The 27,393-nt window shown below is 40.0% G+C and overlaps 1 protein-coding gene across 1 annotated transcript; it reads right to left on the bottom strand.

Moving 5' to 3' along the window:
• Positions 1–531: 531 nt before the first annotated feature.
• SCG5 (secretogranin V) lies at positions 532–27,393 on the bottom strand. Its single transcript, XM_054972805.1, has 6 exons — positions 27,279–27,393; positions 24,046–24,285; positions 14,297–14,446; positions 7,783–7,895; positions 5,488–5,541; positions 532–1,268 (listed from the first exon to the last, which is right to left on the bottom strand). The coding sequence occupies exons 2-6, from the start codon at positions 24,257–24,259 to the stop codon at positions 1,173–1,175; spliced, it is 627 nt and encodes a 208-aa protein (XP_054828780.1). The 5' UTR covers positions 24,260–24,285; positions 27,279–27,393; the 3' UTR covers positions 532–1,172.

Genomic DNA, 27,393 nt, shown 5'->3' with positions numbered 1-27,393 from the left:
CCCAAACAGGCCTGGGGAAAATTGCTTCCTGACCCCAAAGTGGCAATCGGCATTACCCTGGGCATGTAAGAAGGGGCCACAAGAACTAAGTACTGATGTAACCCTTTCTGCCCTCCCTCTCATGATCTGCCTCGGTTCAGAGAATCAGGATTGCTGTCAGATGGCCATCTAGCCTCTGCTTTAAACCTCCAAAGGAGTGCCCACCACCTCCCAAAGAACCCTGTTCTCAGAGGGACCACTCTGTCAGGAAGTTCTTTCTAATGTTTAGCCAAAAACTCTTTTGATTTTGGTTCTGGTCCGACCTTCTAGGGCAACCGAAAACAATTCCATGCCATCCTCTATATGACAGCCCTTCAAGTTCTTGAAGATGGTTATCATATTATCTCTTCTCCTTGGAATACCATATGCTTAAAATTCTCCGCCTTCAAACATTTACTAGATTTCAGTATCTTCAGATCTATTTATCTTGTTTAATTAATTAAGGAATATACATGGAAATGTTAAGTGGCCGTTTTTCAAATACAAGTTCCAGGAGTTGTTAGATGAGTTTAATTTATTTTCTTAATACTTTCATACTTTTCCCCAACATCTTTTTTTCCAATAAGGGTATCAGTTCTGAAAGCAGATAAAAGCAGTAGATTCCATTCACAGCTCCATAATTTAAAAACTGACTTATAGTAACTATCACAATCCATTTTCTCAAAAATCTTCTGAAACACATATACAGCTTCATGCAAATTCTGAAGCTTGCTTTCAGTGTTTATTAAAATAAACAGCAAGAATCTAGACATTTACGCTGAGTTGGGCTACCGGTGAACAAAACTTGATCAGAAACAATTGTTATCAAATGTCAAATATTACATCATGTAAATAAGCAAAAGAATTGAGAAAATCATGTTTCTCTTTACATCCTTCTTCTTAAATCCATTAAACTGACACTGGATATTAAATTAATTAATTTTTAAAGCTTGTTTCTGGTATAAAGGAAAAACAACAACAAGGAATTGTTGCCATAACTTAACAGAAAGCAGAACTAGGTTTTCAATTATTCAGAAGAACAAATGTTATAAATGTAGCTGCTCTTCGGTGACAATTATATAAGTAATAAACATGCAGCAGCTGTATTTGAAGCAGTGATTATATGTAAGGATGACATGGAGCCTCTACAGTATTTACTCAGTCTCTTTGTCTTCATCTGAAAAATGTGGAACAGACTTCTTTGCTACGACATTGTCCAGTCGCTGTCCTTGAAGGTATGGATTCAGACTCTGAAAAGTAATATTTTTAAAGAGATTAGGATGAGAAAGAATATTCCAGGGGGATAAAACATCCTACTATTTAAAACAGCCTTAAAATTTAGCAAGTCTATTATTTATTTTGATATTTATTCATAGTTCCCATAGTTCAAGGAATAAAATTCACCACCACCTAAACTGGATAAAACCCAATACAATTAAAAAAGTCCAACCACAGACCACATCACACAGATCAGAACCCAGCAAGATTTTTGAAAAGATCAAAAGACCCAGTGGAAAAACTTTTTCTCGCATGTTAGATTAAATAACAGTGTTCCAAATTGCTGCATGTCATTAAATCTGAAACAAATTAAGATTATCATTTCAATAGTCTAGTAGTACAAAAGAAATGAAGCACACATTTGCTATTTTACAAACACAGTTCCCAATAAATAACATCACCAAATGTGTCTGTACAAAATAACTGTTTGAATTCTTTGATACATCAGGCTGGATTGGAACTGCTGGCAGCTGAGTAGGACATTCCTGTCTACTGTAATTCATTAGGTCTCCCAAAATTCTTTTTGTGGGGAGTTAAGGGACCCTTAAGAATAGTGGGGAGTATGTAATGGGTAGAAGGAATCAGGAGAAACTGGCCTTTCCTTGTCCGCCTGTAGAAGAAGCATTCTGCCAGTATAACTGATGTTACCAATAGAATGGCAACCTCTGAATCCAACCCATTAACACCTGTTAGTCTAGGTAAGTGGTATAAAATTATGAATATACATAACATGAATCCAGGTAGAATTAACCATCTCCTAGGATCACAGAACTGCCAGAAATTCATTAAAATCTAAAATTTTCCTGTATTTTAAAAAGTAATCATTAAGCCAAATACTATAAAACATTTCTTCATCTTTATTTACAAGAGAGGCAGTCATTTTGGATCATTTTGCCCAAGATACAGCACATATCACCTATCGTCAATTTATTTCATTCCTAGCATACTCAGCCAATGTTAGTCTTAAAATTGCCTTACTCTCTTTTATTAAGTCAGTCACAGTAAAGTAGAGGGCTATCATTACTGCTACTATAATCAAAGTACATCTGGTATTGTTTTTATCAGATTCTGTGCTGAAATCTTTCCCATATCAGAACTTTATCATAGCCCATTACTCATAGAGTGCAATGCCAAACACAGCTACACCATTTAATTCCATTAATTTCAATTGACATAGAAAGATGTAGCTGTTTAGGATTGCACTGAACATAACATATCTGTGTACGTGGTCAATGTCTATATAGGAGTGACAGGAAGTGCTCGCATAGCTTGCAAAAAAGTGTGCACTCTGTAAAGAAGCTGCACATTTGCAGTATCTACTCCATGATCTGAAACTATGCTTGTCAATCATGCCCACTACGGGGATGGATCCTGTGCCCACATGCAGCAAATGCATGCAGGTGGGGTAGGACCAGCGTGCTCAGTCAAATGCAAGGGCAGGACAAGCATGCTCATCCCTCTTTATGCATGAAGGCCTTGAATACTGTGAGAGTGGCCTGCTTGATGAGGTTAGGAGGGCTTCTACTCTCCTAGCTTCCCGCAAACGCCATTTTCATGTTATAAAAACAAGTACATATTCACATTTGAATACAAAATTGATAAATATGTATTCATAAGCTCATATGATGGCTATCCGGCCATGAAACAAGTCTGTTTGCTGCCACTTAATGATATTTCCAGTTCTCCTGCCCGATTAGGCTGACTCATCTTGGTCTGTCATGGAAAAAAGATTCATGAAGATTCAGTTCATAGATATTAGTCCTTACATCCCTTTCATCTTCATTAATTAAAATAATTATTAAAGAGGCATCTGTTCAATGGATGGGCCAGACTTAATTAGTTCCTTTCTCTGAGACAGGAGGAGGACATTAATACAAGATATTTAAGAAAGCCCAATAAATGATAAAGAGCTCTTTGTGGATTTACTGTGAAGACAATATCTATGTTGATATATATATATATATATATATATATATATATATATATATATATATATATATATATATATATATATATATGTATAAACAGAGAAAGAATAAATATGAATCTCCTTTTGCTAATAAAGTGTACTTCAGAAGTCGTAGCATCTATGAGTTCTTTATTAGCTCTCCATGGCAAGTGTTTGGCTGCTGTGTGAAAAAGAACGTTAGGCTAGATGGACCACTGGTCTGATCCAGCAAGGTTCTTATATTCTTTAGTCACATTATAGATATGTTACCAAGTACACTAGCACCTAGTGTTGCCAACCTCCAGGGGGTGGTTGGAAATCTTCCAGAATTACAACTGATCTCCAGGCCATCGAGATCAGTTTCCCTGGAGAAAATAACAGCTTTGGAGGGTGGAATCTATGGCATTATACCCTGCTGAGGTCCCTCCCCTGCCCCCTCCAGGCTCCACCCTTAAAAGCTCCAGAGATTTCCCAACCTGGAGCTGGCAACTCTAGTAGCACCACAGCCACACTCATAATGCCCACTACACTTCATGTGTTACCTGCAGACTGCTGATCTAGCAGATAACTAATATTTAGTACAGAATGTTGATAGATGTTTTCTGAAAATTCTATAGGACTGAGAAATTACTGTCACATTCAAAGCTAATACTTGTGCAAAAGAAAAAATATTTAAAATACTGGATAATGTAATATTCAGATGGTACTACACATTATTTATTGGATTGAAATGTAGTTAGCTACCGAACAGATTAAGAGAGTTTAGAACAGTAATCCACACATTAGTGTGCCACGAGTGAATTGTTAATATGACCCCACCCCAAATTAAACTTAAAAATTAAAGTCTTCACTCAGACCAGAGATACTCACAGAAAAAGATAGCTGCCTGCTATATCTCTACATGATTTTTAATATCTAATCTTGCTTCTTTCTGATTAACCTGTTGGGCAATTCTGCCACTTATTTGCAACAGGTTATAACTGGATGACTTCATCATGCCTGGTGCACAGAGGCAGGAGGAATAGCTGCCACAAAGAAAGACGTGTTCCAAGTAGTGAGACTAAAATAATAGGTGTATTGTCGAAAGTTCTTGTGGATATTACGGGCTGTATAGCTGTGGTCTTGGCATTGTAGTTCCTGACGTCTCGCCAGCAGCTGTGGCTGGCATCTTCAGAGGTGTAGCACCAAAAGACAGAGATCTCTCAGTGTCACAGTGTGGAAAAGAAGTGGAAAATAATACGGTTCTTCTAAACTCTAATAGTAAATTGTGATGCAATACAGCCCATCTAAAGGTTAATCTTGAAACTAAGTGTTCAGCTCTCTTAACAAGATGCACTTGGTCAGAGAGGCCCTTATTCTTCGTTATCTCCTCAAGGATGTTCAACTAGGAGAACAGTGCTAATTGATTTTAGAGTTGGGAGGGGAAGAGAAGACCAGTGATGTAGTATTTCTGGAAAATTCCCTAAAGCAAGGTTTTCCATTGGTTAACATAAGTCATCTGGTAGAGCAAACCAAAACCTGTATCTAAGCAGGAGTCAGTTTGCACTTTTCCCACACTTAGCATGCACACATCTATTGTTTTAAGATGCACAACCTGCTCTTTACAAAGGCTTACATCTTGCCTGTGTGCTTATCCTGCCACTCAAGGTATTGCTGTATACTGAATTGCCAACTAAGCTGCAGGTACTGACTGTGTTATCTAGACAGCTAGTTTTATTGTTTTAACCGCTAAACAATCTGTTGAGATTGTACTGGCTTTTGTTTAAATGTACCAGCTGTTGTTTAATTGTTAATTAATAAAGTTTTGTATATTTCTAAACAGTTTTTATTTTTGAGCAAGACCACTTTGGGATCCAGAAAGGGTTTTCTGACAGTTTTACCAGGTTTAGAAAGGGCTCCCTAGGTTCCAAGTATTGAAACCAAAATGACAGACCTTGACCCTCTGTGAGTTTAGGCCCTGCAAGGTGGGAAAAGTCACACATAAATATTTTGGGGTATAAAATGAAGTGCACCATCAATTTTAAAATGTGCCTTAGGTATCTGAACATAGGAAAAAGAAAACAGAAACGTTTGCAAACAGTGCATTGCTTATCACAAACATTCTCTTGAAGCAAAGTATAAGGCCAGGTTTTAATACAGATGTACTAGTCACAGCAATTTCAACAATGTGATTTTACTTTGCATTCTTGACCGATCCTGCACTGAGGAACTGAAATGAAAACAAGTTGTGTTATGAAAATTACCCTTTTCTTTCTTTTTGCTCCACCCTTCATTTTCTCAAATACTAAATTCTTATTCTGAAAGAAAAAAAATACAAGTATGGATCAAATTTTGTAACTCCTCTGTTCAAGCAAGACTGTGCCGTCTAAATATTAGCATATGAAGATTCTGGAAAGAAGTTTAGAAGAGAATGTCATGTTGCTGGAAAGATAAACCACAAGAAAACATTTGAATTACTACAGCTATTAATAAAACATTTTGCTATTCTTCTGGGATTCTGAGTGTCATCAACCATTACAAGAACAGGAATATATGATGATTTTAAGTTGCATGGTGGTTTTAATCTTAACCATTTTAGCAAGAGAAGAATCAAAGTGGAAAATAGCTCAGTGGTAAAATATATGCTTTGCTTGCATAATATCCCAGGTTCTATCTCTGGCTAATGAGATCTCAGGTAGCAAGGACAGGAAAGATCGAAGCCTGACACCTTGGAAAATCCCACCAGAGGAGACATTCCTAGGACATCCATGGGTCTGACTCCATATAAAGCAGCTTCACGTATCACATAAAGACTAGAATTAAATTCCCAGTGTGAAGGAAAGCTTTCTTATGATGGATTTTGATTCCTTGAGTACTCCCTTCCAAGACTTTTAACAAATTCTTCTTACCTTGCGTCTCCTGCTAATTTCCATATTTCATTCAAGTTGCTAAACACAACTTGTCAGTATAAGGAAATTCTGTTTGCGGTCCTTTCAGTGCCTTTCCCTTCCCTCATTTAAATACTACTCTAATAAAACTTTCTTTTTGAAATAAAACTGTTTGGTCTATAACATTTTTAATAGAGTGAATGTTTTTAATACTGCCAAAAATTGCCTTGGCAGACAGAAGAGTTGTACAAAAACAAGAAGTGGTGGGGGTGGGGTGGGTGGGACTATGACCACTGCCTTATGTTTCCACATACTGTTATATTTCATAGACATAGTGAGCTCAAGTAAGGTCTTGATAGCCAGGCATATGCTTAACAGATTTTATTTCAATTGAGTTTTACTGTGGAGAGAGGGAGAGAGGGAGTTAAGAAAATAGACAAGAGAAACTATATTGTAAGAAGCTGAACACTATACAGAGAAATTTTTATAAACTGGGTAACTGTAGCACCAAGAAGCAGTGCAAGAGACAAATTAACAAAGCATTTATTTCCAAACTGAAACCTCAATTTGCGTGGAACGAATTATTTTAGAAGGTTAAAACGATCTATGCCAAGTGCTGTCTGTTTGGTACTTCTCATGTTAATTTAGATCTCAAATTCACAAGACATATCTGTTGTCTGAACTCAGCTATTTCAGCTGAGCTGCGCCAAAGAGACAAGGGAAGAAAGATGAACTCTGGCCAAGTAAAGACATTCCTGGCTACAGCAATCTGTGCACATTTACACATGGGAAAACTTCAATTTAACATAACACAAAAAAATTCGGAAGTGTTGATTTTTTTCCCCCTCTGGGAAGCAGAACATCAGTTACAGCTTCTCTTAACATACTGCTTTATCCAATGATCTTTAAAAAAGCTGCCCCTCCATAAAAGCCTAAAAGTTGCAACTTGGAAAACTCCATTCAACAAAGATCATATTTTGTTTTGTCTGAAGATATTTTAAGACCATTACTAATTCTTAAATATACTAGGGAGTGGAGTGCAGATAAGGTTATGAAATCTGATATAAGACTTTATTCATGCAATCACGGTAAATCTGAAAATACAGGAAATTCCACAAGTCCTGCAAGTGGAGAACATAGCCTTTTTGGTTAGATGCTGGGCATCTTTTGTTCCCATATTCAGGCTGGTACAAGGTATTCTATCACCAAAGCAAGGTACACCTGCCCATTAATTCCTAACAAGCACAACTTGGGTTTATGGAAAACAAGTTGCAGTTTCTTGGAATATAGTTATAGTTATCTTTAATATTAAATATATAATATTAATTCACTGAAAGGGATCTTCCCAGCTGAATTAAGTTTTAAGCAGTGTTAAAATTGCCAATGAAGTCAACGGACTTAGACTGGAGTAACTCTCCATAGGATTGCGTTGTTATTGTAGCTTAAATAAATGCTAAATAAACCATTTGCTGCATAAGAATTTAACAACAGATTAAATTGTATTAACCAGGACTTAAACACATGTTGTTATGGCAGGGCTGCTGTGAAGTTTACAATGCTTGTACTTCTAAGTTTATGGACACAGAAACACTTCCTTGATAGACTAGCAATATCACATTTAACTGACTCAATGGTTACTTGAAAAAGTTCAGAGCAAAGACAGCTACGCACCCATTTGCCCATGCTGGGATAGTCATGTTCCGGATCAAACAGGTGTTGGTGCAGCTGGTACTCTTTGCTGAACTGTGCTGTGTCAGGTGTGTTTTCGAGGCATCCATCATCAACTGCAAAATCATTGGGGAAAGTCTGAGTTCCATTACAACTTGTAATAAATAACCAAGAACTTTACATCAAGATCACATGCAATTAATTTTATCATAAAGGATGAGAAACGAGGATAACATTATTCTTGGCAATAATCCTCTTGGGATATTTTATATGATTTCTTTTTTATTTTATTTTTTTTAATATTTTTATTGAATTTTAGAACTGTAACAATAATCAAACAACAAACCAATATAATACATTGCATTTACAAATATTAACACAGTGCTTCAGCTTTAATACATTAACAATGAGTGGTGTGAAGAGGGAGGTTGCAGATCTCTTGCTTCTATGAATTCGTAAAATGGGATCCACTTTTCCCAGAAGTTTGATCCCGAAGATTGATATTCCGTCTGATGTAGATTGTCAGTTATTTTTTCCATTATCAAATGGTTCCAGATTTTTGTAAACCAAAGTTCTGTAGTAGGTGGAGATTGGTCTTTCCATTTGGTTGCTATGGATATTTTATATGATTTCAATGTGTGTGTGTTATGTGCTGACAAGTCATCTCCGACCTATGACAACCCTATGAATGAAAGACCTCCATTAACAGACTTGCTCAGATCCTGCAAACGGGAAGATGTGGCTTCTTTGATTGAGTCAAGCCAGCTTGTTTTAGGTCTTCCTTTTTTCCTGCTGCCTTCCACTTTTCCTAGCAATATTGACTTTTCCAGAGAATCTTGTCTTCTCATCACGTGACCAAAGTACGATAGCCTTAGTTTTGTCATTTTAGCTTCTTGGCAGGATTCAGGATTGATTTGATCTAGCACCCACATTTGTCTTTTTGGCAGTCCATGGTATCCGCAAAACTCTCCTCAAGCAACACATTTCAAATGAATCAATTTTCTTCCTGTCAGCTTTCTTCACTGCCCACCTTTCACATCCATCCATAGTAATGGGGAATACCACCGTTTGGATTATCTTGATCTTGGTTCCCAGAGTGACATCTTTATCTTTGAGGATCTTATCTAGCTCCCTCACAGCTGCTCTTCCAAGTCTCAATCTTCTGATTACTTCATTGCAGTCTCCCTTTTGGTTGATGATTGAACCAAGGAATAGAAAATCTTGAATAACTACAATTTCCTCATTGTCATCTTTAAAATTGTGTAATTCCTCAGTAGTCATTACTTTTGTCTTCTTGATGTTCAATTGTAATCCTGCTTTGGCGCTTTCTCCTTTAACCTTCATCAGTAGTCATTTCAAGTCTTCACTATTTTCTGCGAGTTACGTGGTGTCACCTGCATATCTCAAATTGTTAATGTTCCTTCCACCAATTTTCACTCCACCTTCTTCTAGATCTAATCCAGCTTTCTTTATGATATACTCTGCATAGAGGTTGAACAAGTAAGGAGATAATATGCATCCTTATCTGACACCCAACTGGAAAACAGTGTTTCCCCATATTCTGTCCTGACAGTAGCCTCTTGTCCAGAGAACAGGTTGAGCATCAAAACAGTCAGATGTCGTGGCACCCCCATTTCTTTTAAGACTCTCCACAGCTTTTCATGATACACACAAGTCAAAAGCTTTGCTGTAATCTATAAAACACAGGCTGATTTTCTTCTGAAATTCCCTGGTATGTTCCATTAAATGTAAATTTGCAATGTGACCGCTGGTGCCTCTTCCTTTTCTGAATCCAATGATTTCAATAATCTCTTAAAATAAATTAAATCAGTGTCTTTGAGAAGGGTCATTGGTTAATGTGCAGCTGGAACAAACTGTCGTTCATAAATTTACCCAGAGTTTGTATTTGTAATCATATATGTTAGTTGGATATGTAGCATACTTAATACAACTATTTTGTTGTTGCTTGCTATTTAATATGTGAATTCACAATCCTTATTTTGTTGCAAAGGCGCAACTACTGAATGGACTAATATAACTAAGTAAGATTTTTTCCCCATGACTTTGCTTGGAAATAAAATAAATTGAAGGAATAGTTCATAATGAAATAAAATGAGAGATTTGTTTATCCTCGTGAAGTTTATCTCTCTGGCACAATAGGATGATAATTGTAACTCGTCAGTGAATCATTTCTCTGCATTCTGATTATTATCAGGTGGAAGTGGAATCCTGCTAATATTTGAGACTACTCCCTTGACCTTTATTCAACACAGGCTTGAGTTTGTTCATTCTTCTTCCCACAAGCTTGTTAATCAGTAAGACTGGGCATTTCATTGGTATTGCAACATCATATTATTTCTAAGCAAGTTTCATGGTCTGGGAGCCGCTAGCAGCCCTGCAGGTATTACAAAATTGAAAAGTCTAGTGGCCTGTCCTACAAAGGATAGCAAGCCTTGATATACCACCCCTTCTAATTAAGTTTTAGCAAAGAGGTGAGGCTTCAGAATATCAATAGGGACCTAACTAGTGAATGCTTTAAGGTGCCAAAAAGCCCAAATCCAGCCAGAACATCTTGCTATAGAAATAACAACTAAGAAAGTCTTGTCTTTTACTAAGCCAGTCCACAGACTTCACTGAGGAAATTCTCCAATAAGTTTAATATGTAATATATTTTTATAGTATCTACTTAGGCACAGTCTGCAGTTTATATTTAAATTTCTGAAACCACTGTACTTAGATACTCATAAGATATAATCTTAATTGAGAATGTATCCATGAAAGAGGGCAGCTTTACACAGACAGCAGCAATTTCTGAAGAATGCTCTCAATTTTCCTATCTGGATGCATCATCTTAGTTGAACCACCACCAATTTTTGCTGTATTTTTAAATCAAGGACAAAGAAGAGAGGCCGGAAACTTTTTAAAACAGAATAATTCCACTGGAGTCATGATTTCAATCTTGATGTCTTAAATACTAACAGAGACTATTGGAGTAAACAAATAGGAGGAAAAAAATTACATCTGAATGAGAGAGATGTAAGTCTATATTCAGAATTTTTTTTAAATGGGGTTGAAAAGGAGAATATAGATGCTGTTTCTAGGAGAAGGAACTACACAACATTAATCTACTGCTTAGCACACCACAAGGAACTTGTGTACCACATGGGAAATTCTCACAGAAATTGTCAATAATGTTATGTCCGATGGTTGTTGTGGGTTTTCCGGGCTGTATTGCCGTGGTCTTGGCATTGTAGTTCCTGACGTTTCGCCAGCAGCTGTGGCTGGCATCTTCAGAGGTGTAGCACCAAAAGACAGAGATCTCTCAGTGTCACAGTGTGGAAAAGATGTAGGTTATTTGTATCTACTCAGGAGGGGTGGGGTTGAGCTGAGTCATCCTGTAAGAGTTTCCCAGGGTGTGGAATGCTAATGGCGGGAGGCTTCACTGTATCCTGAGGAGGTTCTTTTGCATATGGATTGGTACTTGATGTGCTAATCTTCTCTGCAGGACTATTGTCGGGTGTAGAGTGTTTTGTTAGCCTGGTGTTTTTCAGAACTGGCAACCATGCTCGGTTCATTCTTAAGGTTTCTTCTTTCCTGTTGAAGTTTTGCTTATGCTTGTGAATTTCAATGGCTTCCCTGTGCAGTCTGACAAAGTAGTTGGAAGTGTTGTCCAGTATTTTGGTGTCCTGGAATAAGATACTGTGCCCTGTTTGAGTTAGGCTATGTTCAGCCACTGCTGATTTTTCAGGTTGTCCAAGTCTGCAGTGTCTTTCATGTTCTTTTATTCTTGTCTGGATGCTACGCTTTGTGGTCCCGATGTAAACTTGTCCACAGCTGCAGGGTATACGGTATACTCCTGCAGAGGTTAGGGGGTCTCTACTGTCTTTTGCTGATCGTAGCATCTGTTGTATTTTTCGGGTGGGTCTGAATACTGCTTGAAGGTTATGCTTTTTCATAAGCTTTCCCATCTGATCAGTAATTCCTTTGATATATGGCAAAAACACTTTTCCTGTGGGAGACTGTTTTTCTTTGGTTGTTTGATTCATCCTGGGTTTGATTGCTCTTCGGATTTCATTTCTGGAGTAGCCATTTGCCTGAAGTGCGTGGTTTAGATGATTAATTTCCTCATTGAGAAAGTGCGTCTCACATATCCGTCTTGCACGATCCACTAAGGTTTTCATTATGCCTCTTTTCTGTCGGGGATGGTGATTGGAGTTTTTGTGTAGGTACCGATCAGTGTGAGTTGGTTTCCTGTAGACCTTGTGACCTAACTGAAAGTTTGCTTTGCGGATGACCCAGGTATCCAGGAATGGGAGTTTTCCCTCGATTTCTTTCTCCATGGTGAATTGTATGTTCAGGTGGATGTTGTTGAGATGATTCAAAAACCCCATCAATTCTTCCTCCCCATGGCTCCAAATGATAAATGTATCATCCACAAACCGGAACCATACACTAGGTTTGTGGGGTGCTGATTCTAGAGCTGTTTTTTCAAAATGTTCCATGTAGAAGTTTGCTATAACTGGGCTGAGTGGACTCCCCATGGCCACCCCATCCATCTGTTCATAGAATTCGTTGTCCCATTGGAAGTAACTGGTTGTCAGGCAATGGTGGAATAAGGCTGTTACATCCTCTGGGAAAATCTGATTAATAAGTGCAATAGTGTCTTTTACTGGAACCTTGGTAAACAGGGATACAACATCAAAACTGACGAGTATGTCTTGTGGATTGAGTTTCAGAGAACTGATTTTGTTGATGAAATCTGCTGAATCTTTGATGTAAGATGAGGTTTTCCCGATGTGGTCCTGCAGGAGATCTGCCAGATGTCTAGCTAATTCATATGTCGGTGAACCAATGGCACTCACAATGGGTCGGAGTGGGACTGAATCCTTATGTATTTTGGGGAGTCCGTATAGTCTAGGTGGCTGTGCTTCAGTCTTGCATAGTTTGGGAAAGCTTATGAAAAAGCATAACCTTCAAGCAGTATTCAGACCCACCCGAAAAATACAACAGATGCTACGATCAGCAAAAGACAGTAGAGACCCCCTAACCTCTGCAGGAGTATACCGTATACCCTGCAGCTGTGGACAAGTTTACATCGGGACCACAAAGCGTAGCATCCAGACAAGAATAAAAGAACATGAAAGACACTGCAGACTTGGACAACCTGAAAAATCAGCAGTGGCTGAACATAGCCTAACTCAAACAGGGCACAGTATCTTATTCCAGGACACCAAAATACTGGACAACACTTCCAACTACTTTGTCAGACTGCACAGGGAAGCCATTGAAATTCACAAGCATAAGCAAAACTTCAACAGGAAAGAAGAAACCTTAAGAATGAACCGAGCATGGTTGCCAGTTCTGAAAAACACCAGGCTAACAAAACACTCTACACCCGACAATAGTCCTGCAGAGAAGATTAGCACATCAAGTACCAATCCATATGCAAAAGAACCTCCTCAGGATACAGTGAAGCCTCCCGCCATTAGCATTCCACACCCTGGGAAACTCTTACAGGATGACTCAGCTCAACCCCACCCCTCCTGAGTAGATACAAATAACCTACATCTTTTCCACACTGTGACACTGAGAGATCTCTGTCTTTTGGTGCTACACCTCTGAAGATGCCAGCCACAGCTGCTGGCGAAACGTCAGGAACTACAATGCCAAGACCACGGCAATACAGCCCGGAAAACCCACAACAACCATCGTTCTCCGGCCGTGAAAGCCTTCGACAATACAATGTTATGTCCCACCATGTAGCTCTACATAAGATTCTGAACTAGGATATATGCACAATTAGAACAAAAAGGAAATCTAAATATGGCTGTTCCAGGTGGGTAGTCATGTTGGCTTGCAGGAAATTTGGTCTTTAAGGTGCTAGTGGACTTAAAACTTGCTTAACTAAGGCTGTAATCCTGTGTGCACTTACTCTGGAGTAGGTTCCATTGAACTGTCTATGGAAATTTGTTGGAATATAAATACATGTTGGAATAATCACATCACCTTTTCAAAAGCATATGGTACACCACTATTCAAGAAGAAATCTAAGTAAACAGCTGTCCCTTAAGCCAAATTCCATCTATTTAATGTTATGGATTCTCATTTTGTCTAAGAAAGGATTTCTGGATAATAATTCCAATTTTGCAAAACATTTAAGCTCCAAATTAGAACAAGGAACGGATCTCTAATGGAATCTAGCTCCAAAAAACCACAAGTAGAACGGTACTCATAGAACAAATCTTTCCTGCCTCTAGCTGTCTTCCACAGCCTCCTGCACCATCTGAAAAACTGCGACGGAGAGTTGGGAGGCCATAGGAAACATTGTGGGAAGCAGCATATTTATGTCATTCTGATCAGAAAACTTAGGTTATCCTTAGGTTAATTTAATTAACTTAGGTTAATTTTTAATGTAAAGGTACACAAAACCCTGCCTCTTTAATACACAAAATTCATGTCAATGGACTTAGAAGAGTGTAACTCTTCTTAGGAGAGTACTACAAATCTTGTAATTTACCTGTTTTTCCAACTGGGCAAGGATTTGGAGGATCAGGATATCCCTGATCATCACTGAAATCTTTAGGTATATTGTCACCAGTTAACTCAGCTACAATATTTGGTATATTTCCATATGGGCCCAAGTGCTGCAGACCTTCATGTGCACCACCTAATAAAGACAAAATCATATAAACTTTGCATTAGACTTCCTAAGAAACCCAAGTCAAGATTTCTGTTTATTTTTGCAATAGCAGTGCCAGGACACAGCATTAAGGCTGCAGTCCTAAGAATAATTTCATGGTATTAAGATCAATAGCACAAAATGTGTCTTACTTCTGACCTGTTTAGGATTGTTCCCCAAATTTCCCTCTTTTACCTTTCAATACCATTCTGTATCACTTCTGTAATCCTCAATCAGCACCTACTTTGCTGCTTTACTTGAACTTCAATAAGTACATTAACACTGGCTTCAAAAGCAACATGGACCCAAGAAACAAGGCTGTGTAATGTTCATACAAATTAGTGATGCACATGTACAAATTCATTATCATATAAATCTTCATATGAATGACATTACACGTTTATGTGGAGCTGCGGCACAGTTCAAGAGTCTCTGCTTTGCCTACAGAAGGTCCCAGGTTCAGTCCCTGGCATCTCTAGTTAAAAGGACAAGGGGGTACATAATGTGATGTGAAAGACCTGTCCCTGAGACCCTGGAGAGCTGCTGCCAGTTTGAGTAGACCCTGCTGACCTTGATGCATTGTTTCAGTATAAGGTAACTTCATGTGTTAGTTCATGTATGTATTTCTCCTCATAGGTAAACTGAGCTACCACATGTGCATCTGACTAAAAGTTCCATATGAATAATATGTAAAGCAAAAGTTAACCTCCTTGATAAATAAGGAAATAATGATTCTGCATTTCTCTTTTACAGAACTACCTAACCCTCAGTTGTAGAATGGTGCCTACAATTATTGTTATAAACAGACCTTCCAGTAGACCTCGGAATCCTGGATACTAGGGTCAAACACCTTCATGAATGCCCTATATCTATCTCCCATGTTGCTTTCATATAAAGAGTGTTATTGTTTACCTAACAGTGCAATCCACTCCTAAGAAAGTCAGTTGGGCATAGAAAGGTATAATTTGGTTTAGGATTGCACTGCAAAAATAGCACAGGTTGACATGTTGGAGAAATTCACTTCTTTTAACTTTTATGGAATTAATAAGAAGGTGCCAGTAGTGACATATGGATCACAGAACAACAAGAAAATAGGGTTCTTCTTCTGGAATGCACATCCTGGCATGAATTGCCAGATTCCATGTTGGATCCAACTAGCTTTTCCACTGGTGAAAAAGGGAGTGAAAAACTGGCTGGATTTTTCCTTGGGTCTAAATCCATTCCAACCATCTTGGAAATTCTAGAGTCTAGAGAGAATGAACTTGAATTTGAGAAGGAAAACAATAAATATATAGCAATAAATCAAAATTCCTAACATACTTTCCACTTCCCACAGGTGAGAACCCACAACCCACAGAGAGAAAGGCTATGTAACCCAATTGTAAATCGTATGCTGTATATAACAAAAGGTGCCATTTTCTGTTAGTTATCTTTAGTTAAAAGTTTCAAGGTTAGCAGGGCTGGGAAAAGACATCTATCTGAGAACCTGGACAGCCCATGACAGTCAGAGAAGACATTACTGGACTAACCGCATGAATGGTCTGATTTGGTATAAGGCAGCTTCAATTGTTGAAGAGACATCATCATTTGCATGACTGTTTCCTATTTGCCAACATTCTTTAATATACCTTTCCAAGCAAAAGTTAGAGCTTCCTGCCCTACAACAAAACTTAAGGCATGCTGTACCATACTGGTTAAGCGGTCAGATTATAAATCAGCACTCTGCTGGTTCAAATCCCACTAATACCATGAGTTCAGCAGGTGGCTTTAGGTAAGCCACTCCTCTTAGCCCCCCTTCAATCCGCCTCACCCATGGAAGGTGGATATGACCTGCCAATGCAAACTGGTAGCTTATGTATTGGAATGTGGGAACTGCCACCACCATGGGCCATCTGTCCTCAGCCAGCATAATACAGAAAGGGGCAAGCCAGAGGAAGTCACTGTAGTCAGTTCCTTCCCACTCTCCTCTGTCAGGGCCATACTCTCTCCCTCCCCTCTCCTTCAAGCTTCAGGGCTCCTTTCAGGGCCATTTTTGCCTTCCAGTCTGCCCCTATTTATACCACACCTTTCTGCCAATATTCCATGGTGGGAGTGGGGACATGGGGAGCACTGTTGTATGAGAAGTGACATCATTTCCAGGGAAAACCAGAAGAGATATCATGCCACTCTAGGAAATGCCAGAAGTTCTATGGTAAAATCTTTGTAGCACTTCTGGAGGGTCAAGCTAGCAAAACCTCCAGGCTAATCCTTAGATAGTCCTGTTGATATAGGCTGCAGTTAGCCTATTTTTAGCCCTTCCTCTAGAAGTAGATTATGAGCAACCTCAGCAACATATGTCAACAGTCACTGAACAGATGGTACTTCTCCAATTCCAGGTCCCAGTTCTTAAAGCGGTTCCAGCTGCTCCTCCTTACTTTGCAACACCACTATGGAACTGGGGGGAGGAAATTAAGCTGGCAAAATTCTCATCCAAGCTCTCAATTTGTCCTGCTGCAGTAGATGGTCTCTTTTGAGGCTATAGTGGGCCTATTAACTTGGGTTAACACACATTCTCTCTCATTAAGCTTTTGTGAGTCATAGCTCACTTCTTCAGATACAGCTGAATGTTGCCTGGTGTTCTTTTTATTCTCATGGAGCTGACTCCAACCACATGATCTCTATACAAATATAAATACAAGTCCTTCAGATGCTTGCTGTTTTATAACCCACAAATCAGGATCGAGTTGTTCTGTAATATATTCCCCAAAGTATTTGGCTATAGCTATCTATATTTTCCACTTAGTTTGAAAGAGAAAGCTCATCAGCCACCATCAGCTCTGTTCCTCTACATTGTACAGACCTCTTTGCATCAGGACTCTGCCTACTATGAAAAAAAAAGCACCTCACAGTCTCCATATATAGTTATTTACTGTATGCATATAGTTAAAATTTCAAGTGCATGCCAAAATTTCCTTGGACTAAATACAAAGCAATCTTTTATACTAATACACATTATTGTTTCCTTCAGTTTACCCCCCGCCCCACTTCTGCTGCTTCGTTTTCCCCAAAAGACAGAGTCAATAATCCCCTGATTTTAATGCCTTATTTTTGTACTTTTGCGTGATTTTATAGTGTTTGCAAATCATATTCCTTATAAACCTTCACGAACTGTTTACCTTGTAAAGGACCAGAGTGGCAGAAATAAAGTACTGACTGGTATATTGCAGACAGTAATTCAAACACACCATTAATTCTGGTATTGTACTTTCGACATTAGGCTTACTAGACGGTGCAGTTCCAGAATCAAACACATTATAAACAGGGTGCACTGACAAAACCAGGGAAGGTAGCAGGAGACTGTCCTCCTGACTGCACTGATAACAATAGGAAGGAAAGAATATAAAGGAAGGAACAATATACAGAAGTGGACAGCCTAATGCAAAACAATCAGCTATACATAGGGTTGCCAACTCCAGGCTGGGAAATTCTAGGATGGAGCCTAGGGAGAGGCAGGGTTTGGGGAAGGGAAGAATCTTGGCCAAGTATAATGCCATCAAGCCACCCCCGAAAGCAGCCATTTTTTTCTGGAGGAATTGATCTCTGTAATTCCAGGAGATCTCCAGGCCCCACCAAGAGGTTAGCAACACTAGTTATACAGACAACTATCACCATGCTGGCCTCAGCTTACCCATAGGACCTTGATCCTCTTAGAGTGTATGCAGGCTGCCAGGAGTCATTTTGTAGAAAAAGAGCTGCAGGAACTCATTAGCATAAATTAGCATATACCACGCCCCTTGATCAGGCCAAAATGGCTGGGAATCGGATGCTGCCAGATGTGCGAGTGTTCCCCCACCTAGCAGTGACCCAATCAGGGCTGTTCCGGCCCCAATCCAGGCCAAAAGGGGCCTAAAATGGGTCAAAATGGTCATTTTGGGCACTTTGGCCTGGATTGGGCCCCAAACGGCCCAGATCGAGTCGTTGCCAGGCAGGGGAGGGGTGCCTCACCAGGCAATAACACATACCTGGTGGTTTTGGCCCTGACCCTGGCCAAAACAGGCCCCAAATGGCCAAAATTGGCCATTTAAGGCCCGTTTCAGCCCGGATCAGGGCCAAAACAGCACGTACCACATCAATGCCAGGCAGAGAAGGGTTCCTCCACCCAGCACCGACCCGATCCTGGCTGTTCCGGCCCTGATCTCAGCAGAAATGGGCCCCAAATGGCAAAAAATGGCCATTTTGGGCCCATTTGGGCCCAGATTGGGGGTCAAAATGGCCGGGACTGGGTTGGTGCCAGGCAGGGGAGGCTTCCCCTACTTGGCACCAACCCAATCCTGGCTGTTTTGCCCCCAATCCTGGCAGAAAAGGGCCCCAAATGGCCATTTTCGGCCAGGGTCAGGATCAAAACGGCAGGGACCAGGTTGGTGTCGGGCGGGGGAGGTTTCCCCTCCCCAGCACCGACCTGATCCGGGCTATTTCAGCCCCTATCCAGGCCAATATGGCCCCATTCAGGCCAAAACAGGCCCAAAATGGACAAAAATGTCCATTTTGGGCCCATTCTGGCCCAGATCGGGGCTGAAGTGACCCGGATTGGATCGGTGCTGGGTGGGGAAGGGTTCCCCTGCCCAACACCTACACGATCTGGGCCATTTCAACTTCGATTCAGAGGCCTACAATGGCCCAAATTTTTTGAAAGTCTGCTGGAATGGCATTCCGGCACGTTCCCCCTTGAAATGAGCCCTGCAGGCTGCCAAGCAGTATTTCGGAATTGTTACTTCAGCTTTCTGCTCTAGCAGCACCTGTATTCTTTGTGGCCTCTGTAGATTCTATTTTAATTTGGGTATTGGTGATCATAGTGCTTTTCTATAAGACCAAATTCCAAGTCCTTCCCTCCTCCTCCAATTTGGAAGCTGAGTGTCAAACTTCCTTAAGTGATGAATGTTGTTTGAAATGTGTGGGATTCTTGTGTAATAGTCCTACTGATGTCTATGGGTGAATAATGAGTCATAGCATAACCAATGTGGTGCTACAAACTCAGAGATTATGTATCTTGACTAGGGCTGTGCCCGAAAAAGATTCGGAAAAACCCGAAATCCGAAAGCGGCATGCTACTTAGGATTTGGGTTTCTAAGGCGCTTCAGTATGCTCTGTAAAGATTTGGAGCATACTGAGGTGACAGGGAGGGCGGAATCCCACCCCCACCCTTAAACTCCGACCCCCACCCTTTAACTCCATTCCACCATCCCCAACCCCACTTACTTGGTCAGGCGGAAGGCTGGAGCCAATGCGGTGCTAGCCAGCTGGCCAGCGGAGAAGGCCTTCCCTGCCACCGCTGCGCAGCCACGGCCAGCTGGCAGAGAGGGCCTTCCCTGCCGCTGTTGCCATGCAGCCGCAGCCAGTTGGGTGGCCAACACAGAGGGCCTTCCCTGCCACTGTCACCGTGCAGCCGTGGCTGGCGCAGCCAGCTGGCCAGCGGAGAGGCCCACCGCCACTGCCAGAGGCAGGCGGGAGGGCCGCCTCCTTTAGCATGGTGCCAGGTAAGTGGGGGTGGGGGGTAAGGGTGGGAAATGGGTACGTTTAAAGGGCCCTGCCACTTGCGAAAGGGCCCTTTACTTTAAACTTAACTGCCAGGGCCCCGAAGCTTCCCAAAGCATTACAAATGCTTTGGGAAGTTTTGGTTCGGTATTTCCAAATTGGGACAAGCATGCTGGCCCCAATTCGGAAATACCGAAGCTTTCTGAATTGGGCCCGAATCGGGTATTTTACCCAAATCGGATACCTGAAGTGCACACCCCTAATCTTGTCAGATGGTAGCACTCATTAAACACGTTATTCTAGAACCATGTCACTACCAAACCATCCTCTACAGCAGAAGTCTTCAACCATTGGGCTGGAGTCCTCAAATGGGTTGAGAATCCTATACAGAACAGTCTTTTTTCTGTCTTTTGGAAGGACCTGTTGTATAAAGAACAAGGGTACCATAGCTCTTGCCTTTCCTTGCATGTAAGCTGAGAAGAGCAGCAGAACTGGAAGATGAGGTCACTGACAGTGAAATCCTAAGCAGAGTTACTCCAGTCTAGGGTCATTGCTTTCCTATCCTCAGTTTTGGATCTGTTTTCCCATGGTCCCATCCTTGACACTGATGAAAGTAAGGCTCTGGCTCTCCTATTTCTTGTTAATATGAGTTGTGGTCTCATGCCTGCAACTCAGCAGATCCCATACTCAGTGGGTCTGCTAGGTCTGGAAGGACTAAAGACTAGTGCTCTAAAGAACAGGCAAGGAATTGTTATTTACAGCAAGTTTTTTTAGACTAGTGTGAACTCATTCAGTGAGGGAAACAGAAAAACTATCATTTGAAGTATGGTTGGACAAAATAATGGAAAAAACACAAAGGAGAAGAAAGCCATTCTAGTATGATAAAGAGATGAATAAGCTTGTTGGTATTCTCAGAACTTAATCCCCAGAATTTCTGTGAGACAGAATGCATCTGATATTCTTAATTATTTTAGTTTCAAAACGGGCCCCTCAGTAGCTTAACTGTAAGCTCTTTCTCAAGCAGATATATTTGAATATATATATACATATTTTCCTTCAGAGGCAACACAGATGAAATTAGTTGTTGAATTATTACCTATATGGCTTATATTCCTGAAATGGAAAATTCAGTCAGACCTTTTAGGGTATATGCTTAAACCAATTATTCTTGAGTAGTCCCTTTGCCCCAATATGTCAATTAAAGTTACAAATGAAATAAAAATAGTATATTAAAGCAGTGAAAACAACTAGTGTCCTTGGCTTTTTTCCCAGGAAAAGCTCCAAAACTAGTAATAACAATCACTTTGTTCACCACTTTGAATGGGGCACTAATCCATCTAGAAGAGTGATATGTAAGTGCAGTTGTTGTTGTTCAGCTGATTGGCACCAGCAAGGTATCAATCAAAATCTCATAGTGCATTGCCTATATTAGCCAGTCTAACATAACTTCCTTAGGGTCCTTGGAATTCAGATTATAAAATATCTTTACAAACACTCCTGGATATAAACCACCAATTTCTGGTCCTACAACACAAGCTCAATCAAAATGCATGAGTTTTGTAACAGAAAAACTTGATAGATTGGTTTTTTGTCTTCAAATGCTGCTTGAATATTTGTACTTGCTTTAAAGCCTTTACTCACACCATCCTGCTGCATTCTGACATCATGCCAAGCCATAATAAAACTCCATTCTACTGTGATAGGGACAAATGTGGATCATTTATCAAGCATGCTCCCTCCCTGACTGCAATATTGATTGATTGATTGATTGATTGATTGATTGATTGATTGATTGATTGATTGATTGATTGATTGATTGATTGCCCATCTTTGTCACAGGGACTCAAGGCAGATTACACAGAATACAACAATACAATCAACAGGAAGGAACATTCAACTGCCAATGCAATAGGATTTGTAGAAATCTGGAACCAACCAAGAATTAGAAACAGCGGTGAAACAAAGCATAAGTGTTAACATGACACAGTAAGTGATGCAAAAATTCACAGTAAGACCCTACTTACAGAAACAGGCAGTACAAATCATGTACAATGGTATAGTTTACAGGCCCTAACTCAAAGGTTTGCTCTGAGCCATTTTCTTACAGCATAGCCCCATTTTATTTATTTATTTATTTTTAACCCGCCCTCCCCACAAGTGGCCTCAGGGCGAGGTACTTTCTATGCAAACCGTCTTGAATATTTCAGTTTTGCATAGTTGGAGGAAAGCCAAGAGGATGAGAGCCTTCCTGACCTCAACAGACAGGCCATTCCATAGGGTAAGGGGCAACAACAGCGCATGAACTCTAACTGAAACCAACCTCCCAGTTGCCCATGAAATTCAAATACAGGGGCCTGGGTGAACAGGACTTTGTTTGCCCTCTCAAGCCAGGATTCTAGATAAGGAATGAATTCCAGTTTTCATGGAGGAAAATAAACTCCAGTTTGGCCAGGTACCTGAATTCAGGCAACATGTTTTTTACTGGAGTTTGCTTTTGCATTGCATGCAAGAAGTAAGAAGCAAGGGCGGGCACTCTGGCCTATTGTGGTGAACTGGAGTTTAATTGCAGTTTAGTGTGATGTCTGAATGCAGCCCAAGAAAAGCAATGTGAAGCAACAATCGAAGAAGACCTTAAATAATGTAATACTTTTTGTTCTTTTAAGGAATTATTGCAAATCTTCAAAGGAAACCCAGCCAGAAGCAAATAAATTGTTGTTAACATAGAACTTTGATTTGTAACACTAACATCTTGGATGTTATTCCATTACACTCTTACAAAACGCATTTGGCTTCCAATTAGCATTGCACCATCTGCTGACTGAAGCGTATAAATACTCTAAAGTGAATTCCTAGAATTTCCGTCCAACACTCAACAGCCACCTAATGTCTAAGCAAGGAACAGCAAAGCATTCATTACGGCTGCTTCTGAAACATATTTTAATAACAAAATTCCTACCCATATCATTCATAATGCCTAAAGTCACACAAACGGAGTCAGGCATGTTGCTGAGTCTCACTGTTAACTATGAATTCAGCTCAAGTCTTAGAACAACACTTTTCCTAATTCTAACAAAGAAGACTTACATTTATGTCACTAAAATATTTCTTCCTTTTGTTTCTCATCTTCCTCCAAAGACTTTTAGACCTTGGACAGCCCCTGGCAGTTAGACAGTATTAGGCTAGACAGGCCAATGGTTGGACTACGTAATGCAGTTCCATGTTTCTACATCAGTCAGAAAAGTGTGCAACCACAGAGAGACATCAACATTTCTTTAAAAAATGCCCCTGAACGACATACTAGCAAAGAGCCATGATATTCTTTCTTTTTGCACGTACATATCTATGAGAGCATCCTCTATTCACAGAAGAAAGTTACTAACTAAAGTTTAAACTTCACTTTAAGCAATTTGGAGGGTCATTAGAGGGTAATGTTTATATGTACTGCAGCCTACATACTTCACAGGAGAACCTCAGATCTTGAAATCCTGATTATAAATATTTATAAAAATACATGAGACTGATTTAACACATCAGCAATGCTGAAGCAATGTCATGATCCACACAGCAATGGATAGACTATTTGCCATACCGCTCACCTTGATGGCATTAATGACTCTTTGCATCACCTTAGAAGTGATAATCTATCCTGTACATTTTGCAACAAAAAATTAGATTTTGTAAAGCATCCGTTTTGAAGAGGGCTTAAGGAAATGTACTAAAATGATTTCTAATTTTGCCCAGTAGGACTTTCTAAACTCTGGCAAGATGTTCTCATCAGAAATATCGTAAGAGTTTGGAAAGTCAAATTTTGCAAGCACATTCCATGAAAAGAAACCTTTTTTATCCTCTAATAAGCATCCTTAGTACTGTAGCCTTAATCAACAGAAACACATATAAATCATATTAGTAAATGATATAAGATAAAACTATTTAACACTAATTTGCAGGAAGTCTTCATTTCTTCGAATTGCTTTTTCATATAATTTGAACCATAAGCTGAAGAATGATAATAAATTAATTACAAAGTCTAATTATAACAAAAATCGTAATAACAATTCAGAGTGATAAATATTCACCTTCAATGTTCTGTGGACCGACCAGATTCATTGCTTGGTGCGCGGGGTATTCAACTCGGGGTCTGGCAATACCCAATTGCTCCATAACCCCATGGAGAAGTCTTTGAATATCAGCTTCAGAAACTCTGTCTGATGTCCTAGGATTGTGACTAAAAGTCAAAGCTAGCCTAAAAGCTAGCAGAAGTAACACACTGCAAAGCAAAGTTGGAGCCATGGTGCTGTCAAGCTATATTTTGCAACCTGTGGCAACAAAACAAAGAAATACATTAATGAGGACACATGTCACATCCCTTTCCTTTTAACCATGTATGGGAAAGACTAATATCTCAAAACAGGGCTGACAACAGATGGGGCAAGATCCTGTGGAATCTTTCAGGGATCATTTTGGGCTGTAGTATAAAAGGAGAAGGAAAGAAAATCCCACATGCAGATTTTCAAATGTGAAGATTTCACATGTTTATTTCACTGCACATCTACATGCACAGAGAAAACTTTATCCATTATGGCTTCTCAATGCACCTACACTCGGTGCAAAAGTGACGATTTATACAAAGTCTATATGCATTTTGCTGCGGAGAAGTACCATAACTGTACAAAAGCCATCATTTGTAGAAAAAAGAAACACAAGTAGCTGCATCCATTAGAAATTCATATATGGATAGTAAAACAGGATCAACCCAAAATCACAACATTGTATGCAAGCTTCCAAGCTCACCAGAACTTTTATTCAGGAGTACATATAGAATGGGTGAAGAGTGAGGACATTACTTGTCATGAATTATTTATTTTTATTTTATTTATTTCGCATTTCTATTCCGCCCTGTGAGTGGGCTCAGGGCGGATCACAACCCATTAAAATACAGTAAAATTCCATTTCCATAAAACATTTAAAAACATCATTAAAATAAAAACATATTTCTAGTTATACAGCCAGTCTTACAAACTAAAACAGGATGGTGGACAGCCTTCACAGACAGAATGAAGCAGAATGAATTTTTCAGTGTAAGAGTGATTAACTATTTAAATCACACTTTTTACCTCTATAAGAGCCCTGTGACAAGGGAACTATGTCCCCTTGAGAATACAATCTAATAGATTTGCCTAAGGATACCCACACAAGATTATTCATCCAAATGTATTTGGGTGCACCCAAACTATCAAGGTGCCATCACCCTGGGCTGTCACAGCTCAGAGAAACGGGTTGTCAAGCCCATACCCACGTCTAAAGCAAGCTGACCACCCGTACCTTATTTATTTCAGAAACAATTGTGGAAAACAACAGATGCACCATATATGCAAAAAGCAGCTTCAATACATTACGAGGATGCGATATACTCAGAAAGTACTGACAACGTTCTGACATAAGTAAGACATCATTTTCTTACAGTCTTCTAACATGTTCCTTATTTTGGAGCTCAAGTCAAAAGATGTGCCAAATGCCTTTGTTTCCATATATTCCATCACCCCTTTTAAAACTAGTATACCCTTTAAGTCACATTGTTGTTTGTCATGTAATTATTTAATATAAAATTGTTGAGTATAAAAATAAACACTCAAACTTTACAAAGATTCTAACAACAAAGAAAAACAGAATGCCCCTTCACTCTTTAATAAAAGTGCAAAAATTAATTTCTCTATAGGTGGTAGGGATTCATGACCACTCCCAGGCTGCCTGGTACCTATTTTTTGCTGCATGTAAGCTTACATTTTACAAATACATATAAAATGTTTTGTGTAGTTATCTTAAAAAACTTTTATGAAGGGCCTTGAGGGAAGAAAGCCTGGAGTACACCCTGGGGCTTTCCCCCATCAAATATATGAGAAGGTAAGAGCTGTACCTTCTCTCCTCTCTTGGCTATTCCACAGAGGATCCAATGTGTTCAATGGGATTGATGCCACCAACTCAAGTTGGCCCAATGTGAGTATTACAACAAAGCAGAAGTAGGAGTTAATGGTGGCGATAATGTGACAGGAAAGAAATGGCTGGATGAAATTTCCTGGAATTTGGTTCCAAAGCTTCCATGCTGAAATCTGTACATTGAATTGTGCAAGTTCTTTCTACCCATTTACCATTATCTCAATTCTCTTTTAGGGTTTTGAAATGAACAAACTTTACTTCTTTCCTAACAAAATTCTATAAGGCTGGGTAGTGCTTCTTATCTGTAGGTTTGATTTTTGAAGGGCAAAGTGATCATGGCTGTCAGCCTTGTGTTGGGATACAAAGCAATTTCATTTTCAACATGGCTAGATAGTTTATTTCATTCAGAGACTGGAACTGTGACACATTCTGCACACGTAACGAATGTGTACATATTCCTTCCACCCTCATATCAGAGCCAACAGTTCCCATTTTGCATGTCAGATAGGATTCTCCAAATGTCTAGAGATTAAGCAATCTAACCACAGCTGATTGTCATTTCACTTAAACATACACCAACATCCTGTTTACTTCTGAAAATTCTTCCAGCTTGTAGCCCATATATTTTACTTGGAAGTAAACCCCACTGAATTCTATGAGGCTTACTCCTCAGGAAGCGTGCACAGAATTGCAGCCTGAATTTAATTTCCATGATGTGGTGGGTTCCCCCTCATTGGCAGTCTTCAAGGAGCGGCTGGATGAATACTTGTAGGGGATGCTTTCGTCTTGTTCCTACATTGGACAGGGGGTTGGACTAGATATGAGGCCTCTTCTATGATTATATGAATGCTATGGGGAAAACTCATTTCATATTAAAAACATAGCATAGACATTATTATACAGCAAAACAAGGTTTGTGCGGTTTTTAAAATAATCTACTCCTTCCCAGATCTGAAGGAGCGTGCATTCGTCTTTTTACAAAATTCCTTCCCCCACCCCCATCCAGCAGCCGCCAAAAAAACAAAAAACCCTATGACAAAGGCTAAAAATAAAGAGCAGCTAGGCCCACCCTTTGCTTTTCTATGGCTCCTCCCTATGTGAGAAGTCCCATCCGCCTCTCCTTTTCGGTATCCACCAGAGGGGCGGACCCTTCCGAAAAAGGCCTTTTTATCAATATAGAAGAAAGCGGAGGCACATAACGGGGATTTGGTCCTCGGCTCTCTCTCCATCAAAGCTCCTCAGCGCGGCCCCAGATGTATCTTTCCCACCCCTCTGCGCGCCCTAAACATCCCTGCCGCGGTCTCGTTTTGATTTCCCTTCCTCAGTCGTGCGGGACATTATTTCGCGCTCCCGCCGAAAACCGCGTCCCACTCACCACCCCGATCTGGAGAAGCGGCTGCCTGTGCGCCTTCTTTGCGGCTGGGCGCGGGCCAGGGCTCCCAGCGTCTCTTGCTCGTCCAAGCGCAGGGGCTGCCCGTGCGCTGCGCATG

Source organism: Eublepharis macularius, chromosome 2 (genome assembly GCF_028583425.1).
Source record: "Eublepharis macularius isolate TG4126 chromosome 2, MPM_Emac_v1.0, whole genome shotgun sequence".
In the NCBI taxonomy this organism is placed as follows: Eukaryota; Metazoa; Chordata; class Lepidosauria; order Squamata; family Eublepharidae; genus Eublepharis; species Eublepharis macularius.
Note: the sequence above shows the minus strand (reverse complement) of the source record. Positions and strands in the feature narration are given on the sequence as shown.